General features: G+C 35.8%; 1 protein-coding gene across 3 annotated transcripts in view; it reads right to left on the minus strand.

The window, feature by feature from the left end:
• The window catches only part of ADAMTS19 (ADAM metallopeptidase with thrombospondin type 1 motif 19), a 144449-nt gene that overhangs the window by 59617 nt on the left and 63790 nt on the right, over positions 1 to 21042 (minus strand). For all 3 annotated transcript variants that reach the window (XM_014954817.1, XM_014954818.1, XM_014954816.1), the window contains exon 8: positions 10137 to 10242. In XM_014954817.1, coding sequence (XP_014810303.1) covers positions 10137 to 10242 — 106 coding nt within the window. The remainder of the gene's footprint in view (positions 1 to 10136; positions 10243 to 21042) is intronic.

Raw genomic sequence — 21042 nt, forward strand, 5'->3', positions numbered from 1 at the left:
CATTTATAAGTTAAAACTCCTGCAAGAGGCTATGAAAAACTCAGGTATATTACATGTGGGAAATCTCCTTTGAATTTTTTCCGTCATAGCTTTCATAGAAGTACATGAAACCATGTCTGGAGGACAATTCTATACTGAAAGGTGAAAATGAATGCTCATTCATTTGATGAGAAATTTTATATTCTAATCAGCTGTTAAATATATAATTTGGACAACTTTTTGAATTGTACAACTATTGCAGGTTTAATGAGCTGTACTTCTCTCACTAATTTGCTTTCGGAGATCAATGAATAGTTTGATATTTTTGCAGTGATTCTATCTTAATTCCATATGGAACTGGCTTGTTGAAATTTTATAGAATAGTAAAATGCTTACTAGTTTAATGTATAACTATTGTATCTAAAAAACTGCACCTAAATGTTTTTTCAATATTTACTGTTAGAAATAACATTGATGAAGCAGTTCAGTGGATTTTGACTTTAAACACACAGCATCCCAGTGAGTTCTCACAGCGGGCACTACAATGAAAAATTCTACTAAAAATCTGCTTGAAGCTGATGCTTTAACTGAAGTGAAGACTCACTGTCACTCTCATTCACAACCCATAAACAGAGGGGAAGAAAACAGACTTAAATAAAAATACAGTTTTCAGTATTAGCTAAGTGGATACATGCGTGACTGGCATGAAGAGAAATAAATTAAATAGTCTCAGCTCTTTTTGAAGATTTGTAAATGAGCATGAGACTACTCTTCAGAACACTGGATTCAACAGTGTGCTGGAGTTTTGCAGCCCTACTCTGTCCTGCAGAGAAGTGAAACATTGTCTTTTAAAGTAAGAAGTGGTAAAATCACCAGGAGGTGATCATCCCCCTGTACTGGGCCCGGGTGAGGCCTCACCTCAAGTACTGTGTCCAGTTTTGGGCCCCTTACCACAAAAGAGACATTGAGGTGCTGGAGCGGGTCCAGAGAAAGGCAAGGAAGCTGGTGAGGGGTCTGGAGAGTAAGTCTTATGAGAGGCTGATGGAGCTGGGGTTGTTTAGCTAAGAGAAAAGGAGGCTGAGGGGAGGAGACCTTATTGCGCTCTATAACTACCTGAAAGGGCCATGTAGAGAGGCGGGGGTCGGCCTCATCTCCCAAGTCACAGGAGATAGGACAAGGGGAAACGGCCTCAAGCTGTGCCAGGGGAGGTTTAGATTGGATATTAGGAAACATTTCTTCACCAAAAGGGTTATCAAGCATTGGAATAGGCTGCTCTATTCCCTGGAATAGGGAAGTGGTTGAGGCACCATCCCTGGAGGTGTTCAAAAGACAGGTAGACATGGTCCTCAGGAATATGGTTTAGTGATTTTCATTTCTTATTTTTTCATTTCTTTATTTTTTTTGTCAGAGTTAGGTTGATGGTTGGACTAGATGCTCTTTGAGGTCCCTTCCAACCTAGATGATTCTATGATTCTATTCTAAAAACTGTTGTACCTATAATAACCGTGTATATCAGCAACATTAAGCACTAATAAAAAAATCTAATTCCCACCGCCTCCAATACTTCAGCTACTATACTTTTGTAACACTTGTCCTATTCTCCTTTGACGTTCAAATGTAGTTCAAAGTATCTGGACTAATCCAATGGGGTACATTCCTCCATACATTTCCACCTCCAAATTAAGTTCATGCAACAAAAAATCCAGCAAGTAGTGAGGACCCGTATTGAAGCCTTTGATTATAAGAATAAATAGCTATTTCAAAAGGGAAGTATAGGTCATTATGCTAACATCAACTAATTAAACCACAATGTGAGATGAGTATGCTAAAGTGTGCTCTTAAGCATTCACAGAAATCTTCTCCTCAATACATACTGTTGATCTCTTCTAGGGCATGGTAATAGCTGCATACTTTTATCTGGCCTAATATCGATTACAAGATCACATAAAAGTCGAAAAGCAGTAGTATCGACTTCTGATTTCTTTCACCACATCACACTATGCAGTCATTGCTACCTTCCTACCCAGCAAAAGAGTAAGTAATGTAAACATTTGTATCTACTTCTTCATTAACAATCAAAGATGTAACAATATTCGGTGCTGTTCTGTGCTCTTCCCATAGAATTTATTATGCTAGCATTGGGTACATTGCCCTCTCTGTCCATAAGCTCTCTCTCCCACAGCTGTGATCATTCAACCTTATGCAAGAGTAAAACAACACCATGTGCACGTGGGAGGAAGACAAGGGAGTCTGGGGTAAGAGGATAACTTTATAGCAGTCTAAAAAAACATAATTAACAAAGAAGACAGTGCTGTACTTTAACAAGTAGTAGTTGATATCTATATGGAAATAAATCAAATTCTGGTTTAAGAACAGAAGTGTTATTTTTTCACGGATATATAAAATGCTTCATCTACTCTGGTTAAAGAATATGTATGTCAGATATAATGTGAAAGTAGGAAGCATCCTTTGGAATGCATTCGCTAACTGAAATATTAGCAATATATCAACTCACAGTATGCAACTAAACTATATTTTAATAATCTCAGTTTAAAAGTATTTTGAAAAAGAGCCTTGGTCAAATAAACTCCATTAACATTATACATGGTTGTCAAGTCAACTGAAAAAATATTTTTATCTAATAAAACCTCCAAAACTTTTTTTAAAAAACACTGCCAGATTTTTTTTTGTGATATCATGCAGAAAGTTGGAACAATCTCTGCTAATTTTTGAAGATGATCCCTGTTGATGTTTAATGTGCAGTAGGAATAGTACGAAGGAAAAACCTTAATTTCTCTGTGCTTAGAATTCAGGCCACTGAAAGTAGGAGACAAATATTAGTTCAATTTTTCAGTTACAAAGTAATTCCTTTACAATTCTCTGCTGCTGCAATTATATGCATACAGCTGGATTCAAGATAGATGACAGCATCTCTCCTGCCATCAAGGGAATAGGTTATATTCTTGCAGGCACAAAATACATTCCAGTGTCAACCCACATACTGAAAAAGGACCAACTACCACACTTTGATTTGATTTGCTTATAGCCTAGTATTAAGAAATAAAAGCTCTTTTAAGTCTCAACAAAGAGTCCTCAGTCATTATGTGATATTTAAATAAGTTAAATAAGGCTATATACACACACCTTCTGGAAAGAATTAGGTCTGCATTGTAAAGTGCTATTTTATACTTACTCTCACTATAGGACTCCAAAATTCTCCTACATGTGTTACATTCATGGCATCATGAACTTGCTCAGTGACCCCACTCTTCCAGGTGGAAAGCTTTTTATTATTTATTCATTATTTTCATTGTGCTTTGCAAATGGCAGATGATAAATGGGATAAGACACATGGTTCTATTTGTAAATGAATTATTTAGCCTGAAGGGTATTAAAAGGCAAGTAACCCAGTTACAGAAAGACTATGATGGTAAAAGGTAGAAAATTATTTATTTCAGAAAAACTTTATTTTCAAAGGAAGAATATACTGGACAAAGAAACCTCAATCTTCTTGTTAATAATTCAATGATAAAAAGAAAAAAATAAAAGAAATATGTTTAGGCAATGAATATTTCTCTTTTGTGACTCATTTCCCATTCTCTTGGATGTTAGCAACTCAGATTACAGTTTCAATCTTAAAAAAAACAGGTAAAAAACCCAATATGTATATTACTATGAGGACATTAACATATACTGCACGCTACTGTCCAGCTGAGTTTGTAACTTTTGCTAAACAGCTTCTTTCTTCTCTATCACTCTAACACTCCTAGCACCATGCTTCAAGAAGCTGTATCTAGACATCACATGGTGGTGTGGTCCTTTGACTTTAGTATATAAATAATTTAAAGCTTTGATGTGTCAGATGTATTTAGCATCATAACACAAAGATACATATGGTCCCGTCCTGATGATTTTTATAGAGTGTATAATATAGGAAAAGTATTCACCTCTGGCAAATACGATACCCACGTCATATCCTACAAACTGCAGTATTTCAAGATAAACAATTAAGTCTATAATATCTGACTTTAATCTTATGCCAAGGAAAAACATTGACATATAACATGTCTTCAAATTGAAGAAAATACGTAATCAGGAAAAAAGACTTTGAGTTACCAGGTACTCAGTGAATAGACCAAAACAATTATCTACTTACTAACAAAAACTACTGAAACTCTTATGATCTTTTGACAACTTTCTCACAGCTATTTTAAATGCATCAGACTATCAATTAAGCCTATAGATCCTGTAGGCTGTTGTTCACTTACTAACTGTTCAGTTTACAAATGCTATTTCAAGGAAAATTAACTGTAAATCCATCCTGGAACATTATAGTCTGGCAGAAATGGAAGCAATGATAGCTTGCTAGAGCAAGAGTTGACTAATTTTCTAAATTTCAAATAAAAACCCATCATCTATTTTTAACTTACTAAACATCCTGATGCAGCACTACTTCACTGTCCCGGTACTTCATCTCTTCCAGAGCTGCTTCTTTCTTCAGCTGTTTAGCTACTAGCAAAAGCCTAGGGAGGCTTGATTTCTGTTTGATGTTGTTGTGGTATGTTTGCATAAAATAAGATCTTTCTCGAGCCTCTGTCTGTTCTTAGAATTGGACTAAGCAAAACAATTTTTTTTCATGGTTTTGAACCACCATATAAGCTTTGAGAACAAGACTAAATGGAAATGAAAAGTATGTGATAAGATGCGTTCTTTCTGTCATCTCTAATTGCAAGTGTATATTTTTGGACAATTTCTAGACTACTGGGAAGTTTGCTATGATATACCCATCTGCCCAATGAGATCCTAGACTCATATAAATCTGACTGTGGAACACAGAGGCCTGCTTTGGTATGTAAAGTGAACATTTTTGAACAAACAGAACAGAAAATGTTATCGCAGATAGTAAAACAATACCAAAAAGGATATAAAAATATGTCCATGTTTTATGCTGCTATCCACAAACTACAGAGAAGTATATCCATTTCTCTGTAAATCTGTCAATGATACAAATACATGTATGGGAAAGATAATTTCTTACCGTTTGTTGTGCATGTCATTTTAAAAATCACTATAAAGCTTAATTTTGCAAACTGCCACTGTGATTTTCAAATTGAATTGCTTAAAGTTAGGTACCCATGTCTATGCTGCAGTTGACAGGCAACAATAACTTCATTTTGAGCAAAAATCTCAGTAATGATGAAAATCAGTCAAAACAGTTAAAGCTCAGCATCTCTGACAGTCAGGCTGCTTCTGTATCCAACTATGTGAATCTATGGATATTTCTATATCTACAGATATCTGCATCCACGTATCTAGAATTGGACTGAGAAACCCATCTTTGGACTGTCAGCCAAAACGGACAGAAAAACTAAGGAAAGAAACAATGGGGGTTAAAATGACAGTCTGTAGAGCTGGGAGGAGGCCACAATGACAGGCACTGCCCCTGCACTTTCTGTCCACTGCACCCGTAGCCCACCAGATGAGGGATGTACAGGAGAGAGAAGGAAGCAACTAGATTATCTGGGGACAGGTTACCAGCACGGTCGCCAGTAACACTGCAGTTCTGCAGCAGCTTCTTTCTTACTCATTAGTCACTGCCATGGGAATGCCTGACATTGTAGGACCCCAAGATAACCTGAGTCAGGATGCTGGGAAGCAAGAGCTCTGAAAGAAAGGGATGCCAGAGTGATATTATGACCATTACTGAATAAAGGTTTAGCTTAATTAATCAGTAAATGGAGTAACTATCCTAATCAATATACTCTTGGTTAAATAATCTACATGTTGCAAACATCTTTTAAGTCAGTAATTTATCAACAGATCAGAGTTGGCTAAACATATGACATCACAGTATCTCTCTTGCACAGTTCTACTTTAAGGTACATACTATGCATGGCATATACAAGATATCCTGAGATTCATCCATACTTGCTAGAAATGCATTCACTCACTGTTGATGGCTATAACTATGAAGGGATTTTCTCACATTTGAATGTTCCAGTGCTTTGGATAGGGCTTGAAAATTTTGGTAGCCTGTCCCCTTCATGCTAATATACAAATTACACAAACGTCATTTTACTTTCAAAGAAATACCTATCCCACATTCTGGAATGTAAAATAAATGTAATTAAATACCTATGCAAATAACAACAGCACAACCTGTTGCATGGCTAGAAGTCAACTATCTCATGTAAAAAGAGAAAGGTCCTATGGAAACAGGTAAAGTCAGCAGTGTGATTCAAATAATGAATTGCTCATCTATATTCTGTTTTCAGGAATGAAAAGTGTATTCTGTTAATACAGATACCAAGAATCACAATCCTAATACAGATACATTTCCCTCTTTGGGGAAACAAAACAAAGCTGTGTTTATCATGAGTTAGTAGGAATTACAAACTCTGCCTTTGTTTTCTAGCCCAGAGAAGGGGAAGGCATATGGAAGAGGAGGGACTCTTTCATTGTTCTTAAGAAAGGTTGCTGTTGCTGCCCAAGTAGACAGAGAGGTGTTTTTTTTCCAAAATGTATCCCCAAAACACTCTCCTGGTGAAGGTAACCTTTGAGGAAGTTGCTGGACTAACAGGTAGGAGACTCAACATTCTTGGTACACCCCACAGATAGATATTTTGGAAAGAGAAAAACAATGCCACCATCCTGTAAAACTTCTCTATGCTTTTTAATTAAGATCAAAAAGTCATTAAAATGTAAACAATGGGTGGCCTGTATGCATATCCACCCAGGTATCGAGTAAGGTGTCATTCTTTCTCTCACACCTGAACAGTAAGGTATCAAGATAAATGATAAACAAATACTTTGACTTAACATCTGAGACAAAACGCCACGTATCAAATGCCTTAATTTAGTGGTCCTTATAAAAATTGTACTATGCACAGTTCTAATAATGGAAGTGACTACTGCTCCTGAAGTTTCTCATTATACGTGTGATTAGATGATTTTCAAGATGTAAGGAGGTCTTCTATGATTCCTAACCCTAACCCTAACCGGCATCTTTATACTCATCAAAACAATGGCAATTGCAAATGTATTTTTTTATGTTCTCAGGCTGATAAATTAATATCCACAATGTAAATCTACAATGTATTGCATACCTTTTGAGTCTATTTGAATGATAATTTACAGGCAAGTAATTTGTTGTACAGAAGACAAAAAATTAAGTTTTTTTTCTTTGTACTTTGAGAGGCATAGTCTTGGAGAAAGTTTTTGCTTCTCCTATGCTGCTGAACATGCCTGTCTTCACACAAGCAACTAGAATAGTTAAAAATATTAGACAAAAAGAGAAGGTAATAGTTAAGTGACTTCAAGACTCAGAAAGGGTTTGTGAAAATTTCCTAGAAAACATGATGTGTTGAAAGAGGAAAAGATTTATGACTGGTCTAGATGCTGATCATTTAATCGCCATTTCTGAGACAGTTCAGAAGGAGCAAGACGGAACTCTGTGAGAAGCACTCTAATTACATTTGAATCTCTTGAGGTCCTTTTCACAGGACCTTCATTCAAATGTTCGTCTTCAAATATTTTCATATTGTTTCTTCACAAAGGGTAAACTACTTCTAGTGTACTTCTTTGCACCCACTAGGGCTAGGCTGGCAGACACAGACAGTCATGCAGAGAAAACAAATGTCTCTGGAAGATCACCTTGGGGCAAGACCACTTCATTTCAGATTGTAATGATTAAGGACTCTGGCTGCATAATGAAGCAGGGATCAAGCTGAATACCACTCCATGTTTTGCAGTGGATGCCGCCTCTTTTTTATTTATTTTTTGTGGCAACTGTTCATGTATCTCTTGCTACCTATTCTTTCACTTTTGTGGTAGTCTCCCTAATTTCTACATAGCTTGTGATTAGCCTTCATAAGGTTGAATTTCTTGGAGAAATGTATGGTTCGAATAACATCCTGTTCTTTACTATGAAAACAGATTTGGTTTATTCTTTATTTCCATTGTATTTAAATGTCTGTTACAGTACCTGCAGAGAAATGTGAAAATGTCTCTAAGGTCATCCAAATGTCATTATTACTGTGAGAATATGATAGCTCGGATATCATAAAGATTATTTGAATTAATATGGAGGGATTTGAAAGTTCTGAAGTTTCATTGTGTAGCCTTTAACATTTTGTCCCAGGATTCATACATCAGCAATTTAGTTTTTATGTCCCTGTAGGAAGATCTTGCTAAATCCTTTCTCTTTCTCAGTCCCACAGCAATGCAAAGGCGTGAAAATATTTCACGTTGAGGACCTAATGCAACAAAGGTTATAGAGCCTGGTCTGTGCAGCAGTCTTGGAAGAACTGCTTCCAAGAAGAACAGTGAGCTTCCCTGACTAACTTCTTCCGGATGCTGTTTGGCATCCAGCAGCCCTTAGAATGTGAAAGATAGGTCTAAATTTAAGATAGGTCTAGATTTGTCTAGATGACAAAACCTTCTTTATAAGATCAATATCCCACATTCTCAAATTTGCTAGCACAGAACCAACACATAGTCCATAACTTTGCAAGCATTGTAGACTTGCTTCCTGTTTTCCACATCTAGGATTTTGTACAACACCATTTCTCAGGAAGCAGAAAGTGTCACACTTCTTGTTGATCAAGATGCCCCTTTTTGGGCTGCAAAGCTTTTTATTCTCTAAACTTATTTTTATAGTGCAAGGCGTAAAGCAATACTTGTGTTAGTCTAAATTATCCAGTATTATCAGACCTGCCTCAAACAATTCTCTAATTTACTCCATCAGTGAACTTATCTGCAAATCGTATTAGATTATTGTTTCCCCTTATCCATGGCTTACTGTCATAAGAACAAGTGTACAGAAAATTAATCTTCCTCTGCCCACCTCCTTCTAACATTAGCAAACACTACAGTGAAAAGGAAAAGGACAGCACGTGGCTACAAAATATAAAAAAATTATTCTTTTGAAGTCTTTCCTTAATCATAACTATCACTCAAACTGGCTAGCTTATATTAACCTGGAACAGCTTCCTGCACTTATGAAAACTCAGAAAAAGAAAAAACAGAAAAGACTATTTCATGCATCTTCTCATAGTCTAGTTACCCTTTCCCTCCAAGTTACATAATTGCTCTGAATTTGGTTTTTTTTGCATCCAGGACAAATTTGAAATAGAAATATTTTAAATTCCATTTCTTTCTTGTAATCAACTGCATGTTTCAACATTAGATGCTATGACCTCCATTTTCAGAGAGCTTTGACCAAATTTAAACCAGATCACTTTTAATTCAAAGTGTTTGCTCTAAGATACCTAACCTCAATGTTCAGAGGTTGAAAGGATTAAACAAAACATCCCTCTCTGTTGTCACTCAGAAGCTGTTATTCTAAAAATGTATACACAGGTACCTGCAGCAGACACTGCAGATAAAAACATCAGATTAATCAACACTTTTACTTTATTTTATTTTATTTTATTTTATTTTGTTTTGTTTTGTTTTGTTTTGTTTTATGTTATTTTATAATAAGAATTCTCCTATTTGTTTTCTTTAGCAAGTTCTTAAGCCAAGAATCAAATACAACTTTCATGAACAAATTTGATTATTGCAACATGAGAATTTTTCACTTTTGCTTCAAAGTTTTCCTCATGGACTGAGTAAAAATATACAATCTAATTGGGAAGGGTAGTAACTTTCACCTTCACTTTGTCATCTTTTTCTATTAAGGCATGAAAAATCAGAATGTTGCGATGACTGATGACCATTATACACTTTAATGGGATCTATCCTGAGAAAGCCAAATTAAATAAGTGCTCTTCCAACTCATGTTCTCATAAAAATGTTTGTTGGCAACAATAGTCAGAGCTGGATCTGACACACAGTACCACAGTCCCAAAAGAAAAGCAGGGGCACCTGCTTTTCCTCTAGACAATATCAGTCCTTCCAGCTAACCTTGTTATGGTGTAGCTATAAAGATTCCTGCATTACTCCTAGTTGTAAACATTTTCTTAATTTACATTCTATGTATCAATACATGTCACTATTCTTATTAATAACAAAAATATTATTTTCCAAATTTTTCATCAAATTTAAAAGCCTTCCTAAAAGAAAAAAGGGAAAAACTGAAGTATGCAATCAAATTAATCAAATCATAATAATATTACATGAAAATATATACTAGGTTTTGTTATCCACATACTTACTTGTGACCCATTTCATGGGCAATGGTAAAAGCGAGGTTCAGACCATTGTCCTCTGCAATTATACATTTTCGCTTTTCACTGCACATTCCACTCAGATAGGCTATACCTAGGAAACACAACCGCCACATTGAATTATTTTTGTTATTACTATCTGCATGTATTATGGCATTATTGATCCCAAACAGGTCTGAGACCTTATTGTGGTTAGAGCCATCCAAATATAGAAACAGATACCTCACAATGGTTTACTTACTCATAAGGCAGAGTGATTGATTTAAGCACAAAAATATATAAGCAATAGCAAAGAAATTGCAAGCAGTGGTAATATTATCTAACAGCAATATTGCCTGATTACATAGACTGCAATATGCAGAAAGTGTTCTCTAAAAGCGTTTTTAGGTACCTTAATAAGATGTGATAGAACACACACATGAGTATCAATACTACTGTAAATGAAAATAGATGTCTACAGCATTAGGACACAAATCTGAACAGTTACTTCCTCTGACAGACTTAGAAGAACAGAATGCAAGGCATATTACTGGCATTACTGTCCAGTACTTATACAGTGTTCACCATGTTAATGATTTTAAACATGTGTAGAAACATCAAGTGTCACAGAACTATAAAAATTCATAGGAGACTGCAGCCTTACAAACACATTCATAGCAGAGGCTTTAATGCCTCTATTATATAATGTGTAAGTTTTCAAAAAATAGAAGCCTGAATAGTAGGCTTATAAGTTCAAGTTCAGCTTCTAAAAAGTAGAATGTCTGTAACTGCTTGAGCAACATGCAGCTTAATTTGGGTAATGGTAATTTTTTTCAGACCACAAATACATTTAGTGGGGCCCTATTGTAGTCACTCGTTGTTTGAAATTTTGGAGTAAGCAATCAAAATGCTGTTTCAAGTGTTTGGCCTTCTTCCCAGGAACATCCTTTCAATGGAATGGTGCCTTCTGGATCAACATGCTGGCTGGATGTTTGTATGTAAAGGTCAAGTTTGAAATGTTTGACAGTGTTTGAAATTTAGTCATAATTGGCATTCTAAGTTAACAAGATAAAAGTCATTCTTCTTACAATCCAACTATTTGTCAGTCTGTGAGTACAACACCTCATCCACAACATGAAATTCAAGTAGTAACCCCATCACTAGTCTGGCAGTGTCACTCTCCACAGAGCTGGCCGAAGGTTTTTGGACACAAAACTCATGTGACAATAAATGTTGTTCAGGACTGAACAAAACCATCACAAATTAGATTTGAATACAGCAGAACATTTCTTTCCAAAGAAAGGAGAAAACAGAGAAAACATGGAGCAAGTCAAACCATTTTCAAAGCAAAAAAAAAGGAAGTTCTTCAAAAGACACCTCCTGTTACATTTAGATAAAATTTATATTAACGCTATTGAAAATAAGTAAGAAAGACTCAGAAATGTATTGTTTTATTTCAAATGTTTTTCTGCAGTGGCTGAAATAAAAGGAAAATAATTCTAAAACATTTGTTGCCTTGTCGTTCCATAATTATGTGCATTTTCTTTCAAGTTTTGACGACAAATCTGAAAAAGACAGAGCTGCTTTTAATGCTGTAGCTCTAAGTAGTAGAGCTCGTAACAATACCAAAAAAAGCAGATACCAGCACCCTGACTTCAGCCAACATCAATGAATTACGAAGTGCGAAAGCAAAATCGAAAAATTACTTTCGCCATAGACAAAATCCAGTGCTGCATTTTGAAGTACTGCAGGCATTGTTGTTACTAAAATGCAAAATATTCAGAAATACCTTTCTTACTGTGCTAGTTTTGGCTAGAATAGAGATAATTTTCTTCATAGTATCAGGTAAGGGGTACATTTCCAATTTGTGCTGGAAACAGTGTTGATAACACCAGGATGTTTTAATTACTGCTGATGAGTCTGCTCTTCACACTGCCCCAACAGAGAGCAAGCTGGGAGCGGACAAGAAGTTCAGAGGGAACACAACAGGGACACATGACCCCAGCTGACCAAAAGGTTATTCCAGACCATATGATGCCATGCTCAGGGAGCACGTTGGTAGGGGAGCCGCTGCTGAAGGACTGGCTGGGCATTGGTTGGTTGGTGGTGAGCAATTGTTTTCATTTCACTTATCTTTCTTGTGTTTTATTTCTCTATTTGCAATTTTCCTTTTCATTACAATTTATTATTATTACTACTACTATTATTATTACTGTTGTTGTTGTTGTTATTATTATTGAATTAGTAAACTTTTTAAATCTCAACCCCCAAGTTTTCTCACTTTTACCCTTCCAATTCTCTCCCCCATTCAGCTTGCAGGTAGGGAGCAAGCAGCTGTATGGTGCTTAGTTGCCAGCTGGGTTTAAACCACAACACTTACTGCAGAGGGCTATCCTCAGCTGGATAAAAATTATTTGCTGGGATTTACCCGAAGAGAATTCCCCAACCTCCCTCTGCCTGTTGATGCTGAGTCCTAACTGAAAAGTGATGATCTCTAGTTTTCTGTAGGGAAAAGAAGTCCCCTAACCTTCTTTTGGCCTCTAAAATGGCAGGTTCAAGTACACTAGCAATATCTTTCCGTACAACAACATGCATACTATCAGTTGCTGTCTACTGTCCTACCTGCCTCCTGATTTATTCCAAAATAACTACACACATTGTATGTTTCATACCTATTCTGCAGAAGCAGCAGTCTGCAGTAGTAGGCAATTTCAAAAATACTCAATATATATCACCAATACTTTTTTTAGACTTAGCATTCCTTTAAAGAAATTGATTATGTTTGACCTTTTAAAGTGTAACATATAAAACATAGGACCTGCATTTCATTTAGATTAAATTAGATTTCTGATTGTAGAAATATCCGAAAGCATCAAATGCATTTAATGCTTTGTGATTTTTCCCCTATTAAACAAAGTCAACCTCATATGTGGAAGCCACATACAACTGCCGCTACTGGACATAAATCAGCCAACTACTACTAGTCGTGAACTAGTTTCATGTCTTGTCGTTGGATATTAATTTCACATGTAGAGAAAATGAAACTGACTTCAATAAGCAGCTGCTCTTGCTTAGTTGTCTCTGCATTAGGTAAAGAAGGAATTTCTTCTTTAAATATATGTATGTTCACTGCAGCTTCCTGTGGCTTATTAACACAGCTGGAACTGCTCCAAGGTTAAATCCACAAGAAAAGAAAAAAACAATGAACAATTGCTCCCTTGTTATGATTAAGGTATTCCTAGTGAACCCCACAGTCTCAACATACAGCTTCAAATTAAAACATTTCGTATCCAGAAAGTATTGGCTAGAAAGCAGTAGCATCACCTTACTGACAACTTACCGAAGGATCCCATTATTTTTCTATAAAGAAAGCTGTTTTTTGAAACAAAAAAGAGCACTGTATGAATACATGCCGATTACAAAATATTGAAATTACCTTACTCTGTTGATAACTATTTATCAAGTTAATTCAGAAGAAAATACATACAATATCAATTAAGAGTAAAGCTTTACCATTGTGCCCTAGAAGAACCATATAAGGGACTTCTTTTTCTTGTCAAACAAGTAAATATCCAAATGAAATACATTCTGCTTCAGAAAAGCAGAACTTTGCCAAGTCATAGCAGTGGTTTATTACTACTACCCATACAGATGGCATTTCCTTCTACACAATATGATAAATTTTCTTTAAATTTTTCTGGTTTCTTAATGAACATCCTCATCACATCATCAAACTATTTATTCTTTCAAAGTAGGCACAAATTTACAACTTTGTTGAAAAGCCATAGTTCAGCCCACAGGGATAACACAAAACACATTACCAACTAAAGGATCCAAACAAATTTGTCAGCTTTACCTACTTATTCATGGCTTGTTGCCCATAAGATAAATTCACTACCTATATTAAAACACTACCCTCAGCGTTGCCCATGGGAACAGAAACACCACAATAAAAAACTCAAAAGCTCATTAAGAAATATGGAGTGAAACATACAAACATTGCTCCTTCTTACAGTGACCATACAACATTGAAGTGTGACCTGAATATGTATGCATTTGTAATAATGCATTCTAAAAGGCTAGAGATCGGATATTATTCTTCCCTTTATAGTGATCCAATGAAATTGAGTTCACATTCTGAAAGTCTTAATCATACAAGTCTTCATTACTTAGCATATATGAATTTATTTTCCTCTAAACTTCCTTGGGTTCACAATACATTGAAACTTGGTTTGTCACACCATTACGTATGTGCTCATTCTGGATCCCTTCCCTCATAATTTACTCAAAATCTACTTGCTAATTTTAGATGCTCTTAAAAGAGAAAAATACCCTTCTATGTACCACCAGTTTAATCCATTGATATCACCTGGATATCACCTCTACACATTCCTGAGCTATTTCACAGCACTTCTGTTTTGGTAACAGTAGTGTTCTGCCCAACAGATATTTTGGTTTTTTCCAGATTATAAGGCAATAATGACCATAAAAACCAAAGAACTAAGTTTGTGTAATATATTCTTTGATTCCAGGGAAGAGGCATAGGGAATCATCTAGATATCCCTTCTACTACTGATTAAGACCAGAGTCCTCCTAATTTTCCAGTCTGTATGAAATCAAAATTCCATTAAAAAACCCCAAACACGTGTTGTGCTCCCAACCCTTGAAAACACAGGCTGAAAGAAAAAGAGCATGTTGGTATAGCACAGTTAAATAAAATAAGAAAAAAAAAAACCCCAGCATTTCCATTTCAAAGCATTTTTAATGGGGTATGTTATATTCTTAGGAATCTAGGGATTCCTTGTGCTATCTATCTAGGGATTGTTGTGCTATCTATCCATCAGTAAAAATTGTCAAATTTGACCAAGAAAAACAGTAAAACAGAACAGTTTACCAGTGTCTACTGCATTCCCTGTCATCTAGGTAAAATAATAAAGCAGATTATTGCTATTGAATGCATACTAGATACAATTTCAAGGATACGTGAGAGGCTGAGGGACTTGGGTCTATTTAGTCTTGAGAAGAGAAGGCTTAGGGGAGATCAAATTAATGTGTACAAATACTTAAAAGGGAGGGGGTCAGGAAGATGGGGCTGGTCTTTTCTCAGTGGTGCTCAGTGACAGGACAAGAGGAAATGGGCACAAGCTTGAGTATAACAGTATAAACATGAGGAGGAACTTCTTTACTGTGAGAGTGGTAGAGCCCTGGAACAGGTTGCCCAGAAGGGTGGTAAAGTCTCCTTCTCTGGAGACATTCAAAACCCGCCTGGACAAGTTCCTGTGCAACGTGCTGTAGGTAGACCCTCTCCAGCGGGGGGGTTGGACTAGATGATCTTCAGAGGTGCCTTCCGACCCCATATGATTCTATGATTCTATACTGAAGCTTTTCATGGACTTCATGAATGTTGGACCTATATTCATTAAATTAGTACATACATAATTGATATTGCTTAAGCACAAACAATGAATAAAGGTAATATTTATGTATGGAATCTTCTTCTGAAGTTTCTACAAGTTTCATAAACAATGGTATAAACACTGATGAAATATAGGTAAGCTTGAAATGAATAGAAGAAATTCAGAAAACTCATGACGATTTAAATCACAATCTTTCCCCCAAAAATCTTCAGTCTTCAGAAGGCGCCATGCAGTTAACACATTCCTGCTAGCATGACCTTAGTTTGAATTATTGATGATGCACAAACCTAGAAAGCCACTGCAACAGAAACATAATCTAATGCCCAAGTACATCTGGCTTTTGATTTGAACATAAGAATTTTAAATTTGCTCTGGCAAATCAATGGGCCTGTGAGCATAAATAATAGTCTTTAACTGGATTTGATTACTAATCTAACAAATGATTTTTTTTTAGCAGCCCAGGTGCTTTTCTTAAGAAGCAGGAGGAAAAAAAGCTTTCCACAGAGCTGACACTTAAAAGTCTAATTAGTACAAGCTGCTCTGACGAGAGTCCCAGACACCGAGAATTTCCAGGAAAAAAAAAGTCTTGTCAGTGAATCAGCAGCCCTTAAACATGGCAGCAATCAAAACACCACTGTTAACAAACAGCAATCTCAAATGCAAACAGAAAAAGCCTAGACTGATCTCTTTTACTTTTTAAAGTGACAGATGCCAACAGTGATGATAACTATACCTATATGTGTGTGTATACACACATATATATAACAAATGCACATAGAAACAGATGTAAGACACTAGAAAAAACAATGGGATAAAACCAAATCAACTTGTGCGGTATTTTATGCAAAGGTAACTTCAATCTTATTCACCTGTTTTGTTAGTTTATGATTTCTGTACATCTTAGAAAAACTAACACTTTCAGAAAAATACTCTACCAGTAAGTATGGGATTCTATATTTCAGAATATACTATTAAGCGTACTTTTCTCCCTTTAAAAAAACTGCTGCACTTTAACCCTTAGAGTGGGGAAAAAGTCTAAAAATGGGGAGGGTATATCAATGTATGCCATACATACGTGGACAAGTTCTGAATGTGTGATGGAACAGTTTTAGGTCCTTAGCTCTTGCACCTCACAAACAGTCCACAGATGTCTCATCTGTTATAGGAATGGGACGGCAGAACTGCTGGAAGATACTAGTTTTCTTCTAAAACACAGCCCACATAGAAAAAAATTCTCTCAAGATGAATACACAGATGAGTCAGTAAGTGAATTTTCCTCACTGTCCACTCCTGCCCCTTGCTGACAAGTGTCACAGGGACCCCTGACCTAAAGGTTGCAACTGTACTGTCACCTTTAACAACCACCAAAGCATTTACTCTCTGAATTTGCATGAACATAAAAAGACCAAGATGCAAAATAAAACTGTATACTGGAAAATAAAAAGAAAAAAGCTACTAATTGAAAAAGAAAAAGAGTAAAAACTTCCTGTCTTCTACATTTGACTTTCTTTTGCACTGGAATCTAGAAACAGAAAAAAACTTGGTTAGATCGTGCACAATAGACATTACTGACATTGAAGAGGTCCTAAGTCATTTTGTTCAGAAGAAAATGTGAAAAATCACAGCATATGGATTAAAGTGCAGTAAAGATTTTCTTTGCTTCATACTTTCTCATACTATTAATATGAAAGGAAAATCAAACATAATCTTTCTAAGCAATAACTCAATCTTCTTATAAGAAATTGAACTAATTTGATCCATTAGTCTAACTTCCTCATGGCATGATTTGCATAAACAATTTTTCTAGCTGTTTGTTTTATATGGCAGAGAAAATTATTAATAATCTTGATCTACATTTATAAGTTTAACTTTTGAAGAGAAGTAGAAAAGTCTATTCTTAGGACTTACACAATCTTAAATTATGAGAGCATTATGAAAACTTCACGGAACTCTGCTGTATATAATCAAGTAAGATGTGGCTTTAAAAAGGAGACACCTCACTTCTTTGGCAACAAAACTGAACAGGACTTTCCAAAGTAAAGTGGAAGCTTGTTACTTAAAATGCTAGAAACAGGTTTCAAGCTGCTTGCCAGCCATTTCAGAACAGCTCTGACAAAAGATGTGCATAAATAAATTCATCTTGAGGATATGCTTTTCACTGATGCATTGGACAGACATAACAGATACACAGTTTACTTGGAATGAGTATCATATGTCTCAGATTAAGAGGTGGTGTCTGTTTCCTACCATAAAACTGTTTCTGTGCATTGACAAAACCCTTGTTACTCTACAGACAAGATGGGGAGATGATGACAGTGAACACTGCAGTACACCACAGGAAGTATTTTTAACAATTCCGACTTGCTTTCTGTGTTTTCCAACTTGTTCTACATTTCCTTTACAGGTGGGCAATGTGACAATGTTGTTTTGCAGTCTTTCAGGCTGTATTTGTAGCTTTCTCTGTCAACCCTACAGGGGATTATATTTTTTCCTGATGCAAAAACGAACAAGGAAAGCTATTTGTGTGAACTAGCCATTTCCAGTCCTCATGATATCTAAGCATATGGCACTTTTGATCTTGCGATTAGCTGTAGCAAACGAGAATTTATTCTATACAACAAAAAGTTTTATTACTGTCTGTTACTTTCTTGTATACATACACAGCATAAAAAAGACTATTAGGAAGAAACTACTTTTAAAACATTATGTTAGATGGACGAAAGCAGAGTTTGGATTCTGCTTTTCTTTGACAGAATGAACCATAACCTAGAAGCTAAGGAAAAACTGCCTTTAATGGATCATCACAATGACTAGAAAATATGTAAACCCAATCATACATTTTTCTTTTACTTATTTACCTTTGTGACCAGATACATCACTACTCCAGATTGGTACCTATAGTTGTATAAAGTGTTAAAAGGCAGTATGTGTGCATGTAGTATGAAAGCTGTGTCTATTCCTTTGACTAACTGTCTCCACATTTCTGTGTGCATATTTATATATATACACTTTCCTTTTTTTCCCTTTTCTGATCCTTATTTAGCCTACCTTTCATTTTTCCTTTCCATGCCTACTTTACTTAAATAAACTTGTTTATTTAAAGAAAAAAAAAGTTTACTTTTTTGTGTCTGGTTAATAAGCCCCTAAAACAGAAAAAGGGTCAGATGAGATCAGATGAGATGTGCTTATGAAACTGAGGTAAGAACATACAGAGTGACTGACCACAGCTGTTGCAAAGAAAAAAGAGACTGGAGGGTTTGTTTTATATAAATGCCTGTATCACTTCAGTGGATTAACTGCTTGTGTAAATGTTTTTCCCTCAGTTAATCAAAAGAGTGTGAATGGCTTCTTAAGTTAGCCAGGCCAGCAAGGGGTAAGTGCATATGTGGCTCAGCCCAACAGAGAGTACAAAAACTGAACAACTGACAAAATGAACTGTGAACAGAGCAATGGGTTTGAGCCGACTTTAACTCACATATTCCCCTCCCAGCACCTGGCAATGCCCAGCATTGTGATGGTGAGCATAGAAAGGCCAGAAACAGCAATCAAATTTGTACTGCCATCCAACTGTATATTGCAAAGGCTACACTGTGTTTGCACTGGGATTTCAGTATCAGATTGCCATATCCCTCTGCTAAACCAAAATCCCATGTAACATCAAATATCTTCAGCTAAGTAAATTTTGTTTTAAGCATTAAAACCTCAGCATGTGGAATACCTAATAGAGCCTGGTCAGAGACTACTGGATTCTGATACGCTTGCATTTCAGTGGTCCCCACAGATTATATTATTTCAAAGGACAGAAGAAAAAGTAATACTGATCTATATAGCATCTATACAGAATTAGCCTTTTCTAAAACACATTTTCCCCCATACTGCTTTCAGTCTGACTCAAGTCTGGTTCAGTTGCTGGAAACTAATCTTGTAGCAGAGCTCTTGAACCTGTCAGGAAGCAAGCAGGACCACTATGAACATCTGGGATGTGAAGTGGCTATCTGTGCTTAATAGTGCCACACAAAAGCCTGAGAGATGGAAGCATCCTTGAAAGTGGGAAATTCTCTGTGAAGTTCTTAAAAGAGAAAAATTATTCTTCAGTTGCGTTTAAAAATAAATGTTCCACTATAAAAACAGGTATCAGGCCTACATATTTCCTTCTAGAATATTTTTTGAGCAATAAACCACCTGATGCATAGGAACAATTATCTTAGATGATTAAACAGCCTGATGAATATTGGATGACGCATATCTGGTAACTGTCCATTCAAAAATTTGTAAGGAATAGATGGCATAGATTCCCTGTGACGAGTATTTAAGAACAGTTATCTTTCACAGAAAGAGAGGAAAAAGTTAATTTTCTAGCCCAGTAAAAATACTTTGTGCAAAACTTTTTGGAGGCTTGCAAACTAAGGCTTCTGCCACAATATGACTTTAAAAGGAAAAGTAGGAATCACAGACTCTAGAGTGAATTCAAAGGCAGGTACCTTTGCCAAAAAGGCAAGTGAAATTTTATTTTGCCAAGAATCACAGAGCAGTATAAGAAATTACAATCCGAATACTTCCTAGCATTAAGAAACATAAACTGACCTCATTTTATGAAGATGACCTTCTGTAATAATTTATTACTGCTTTGCTATTCTATACTTTCTTGCCACTGCCAATCGTTTAAATTACCCTTTTTCCTAATGTAAGCAGTATTTTAAATATACTTTTATAAAAATAATGTATAGAAACACTTGGTTAATTTAAAAATATTTTAAATGTCTGGAATACATTAATACATGTATTAAAAAAAGCCTTATCATTTAATGTCAAGGGCCTTGGTCCAAGGAAACAGGATGCACAGTGCACAGAACAGCATGTTTATGAAAATGCTGATGTAAGGGTAGGCTTTAGACTTCCAGGGGAGCTATGTAGAGTATAGGTGCTTTAAAAGTTCCTGTGCTTTTCAAGATCAGTTTTGAGTTAGTTTCTATTTTCTAAATGGAAATTTTGCATAACTTCTGCAACTTTAAAAAAATTCTGCTGACCTTAAAACTTAGGCTTATATGTCATTTCAAGATGATCTCTGTAATTTGCAAAAAAGCAGAAAATGCTTATTGCATGCCTATTTTAATGCAAATGCTACTTTTTAAAAACTGTCTTTTGTCTCTTATTCTGCTCCTGTGAAAATCTGACTCTCCCCATAAGAAATGCGATGAATAAATGTTATCCTGCAACATAAGATGGTCCAATTAGTTGTCAGAACTGCTTCCACTGCTGTGAAGCCTGATTTCGCTTTAAGATGTCTTAAAATACTATAAGCCTACAAATCTGAACACTTGGGTCAAAATAAATTAGCATCACAGAGTAAAATATATACTAGAAGTAATTAAGAATTATGTCACTCCATCCAAACAGGGAAAATATTCACCCAAGTGCTTATCTCTCTCCTTGCCTTCCTGACATCTGGGTTTCAATTCTCACATTCATAAAATGTGCAGCTGCTAAGGTTGCCCCCA

Source organism: Calidris pugnax, unplaced genomic scaffold, assembly GCF_001431845.1.
Source record: "Calidris pugnax isolate Ruff unplaced genomic scaffold, ASM143184v1 scaffold157, whole genome shotgun sequence".
Lineage (NCBI taxonomy): Eukaryota > Metazoa > Chordata > Aves > Charadriiformes > Scolopacidae > Calidris > Calidris pugnax.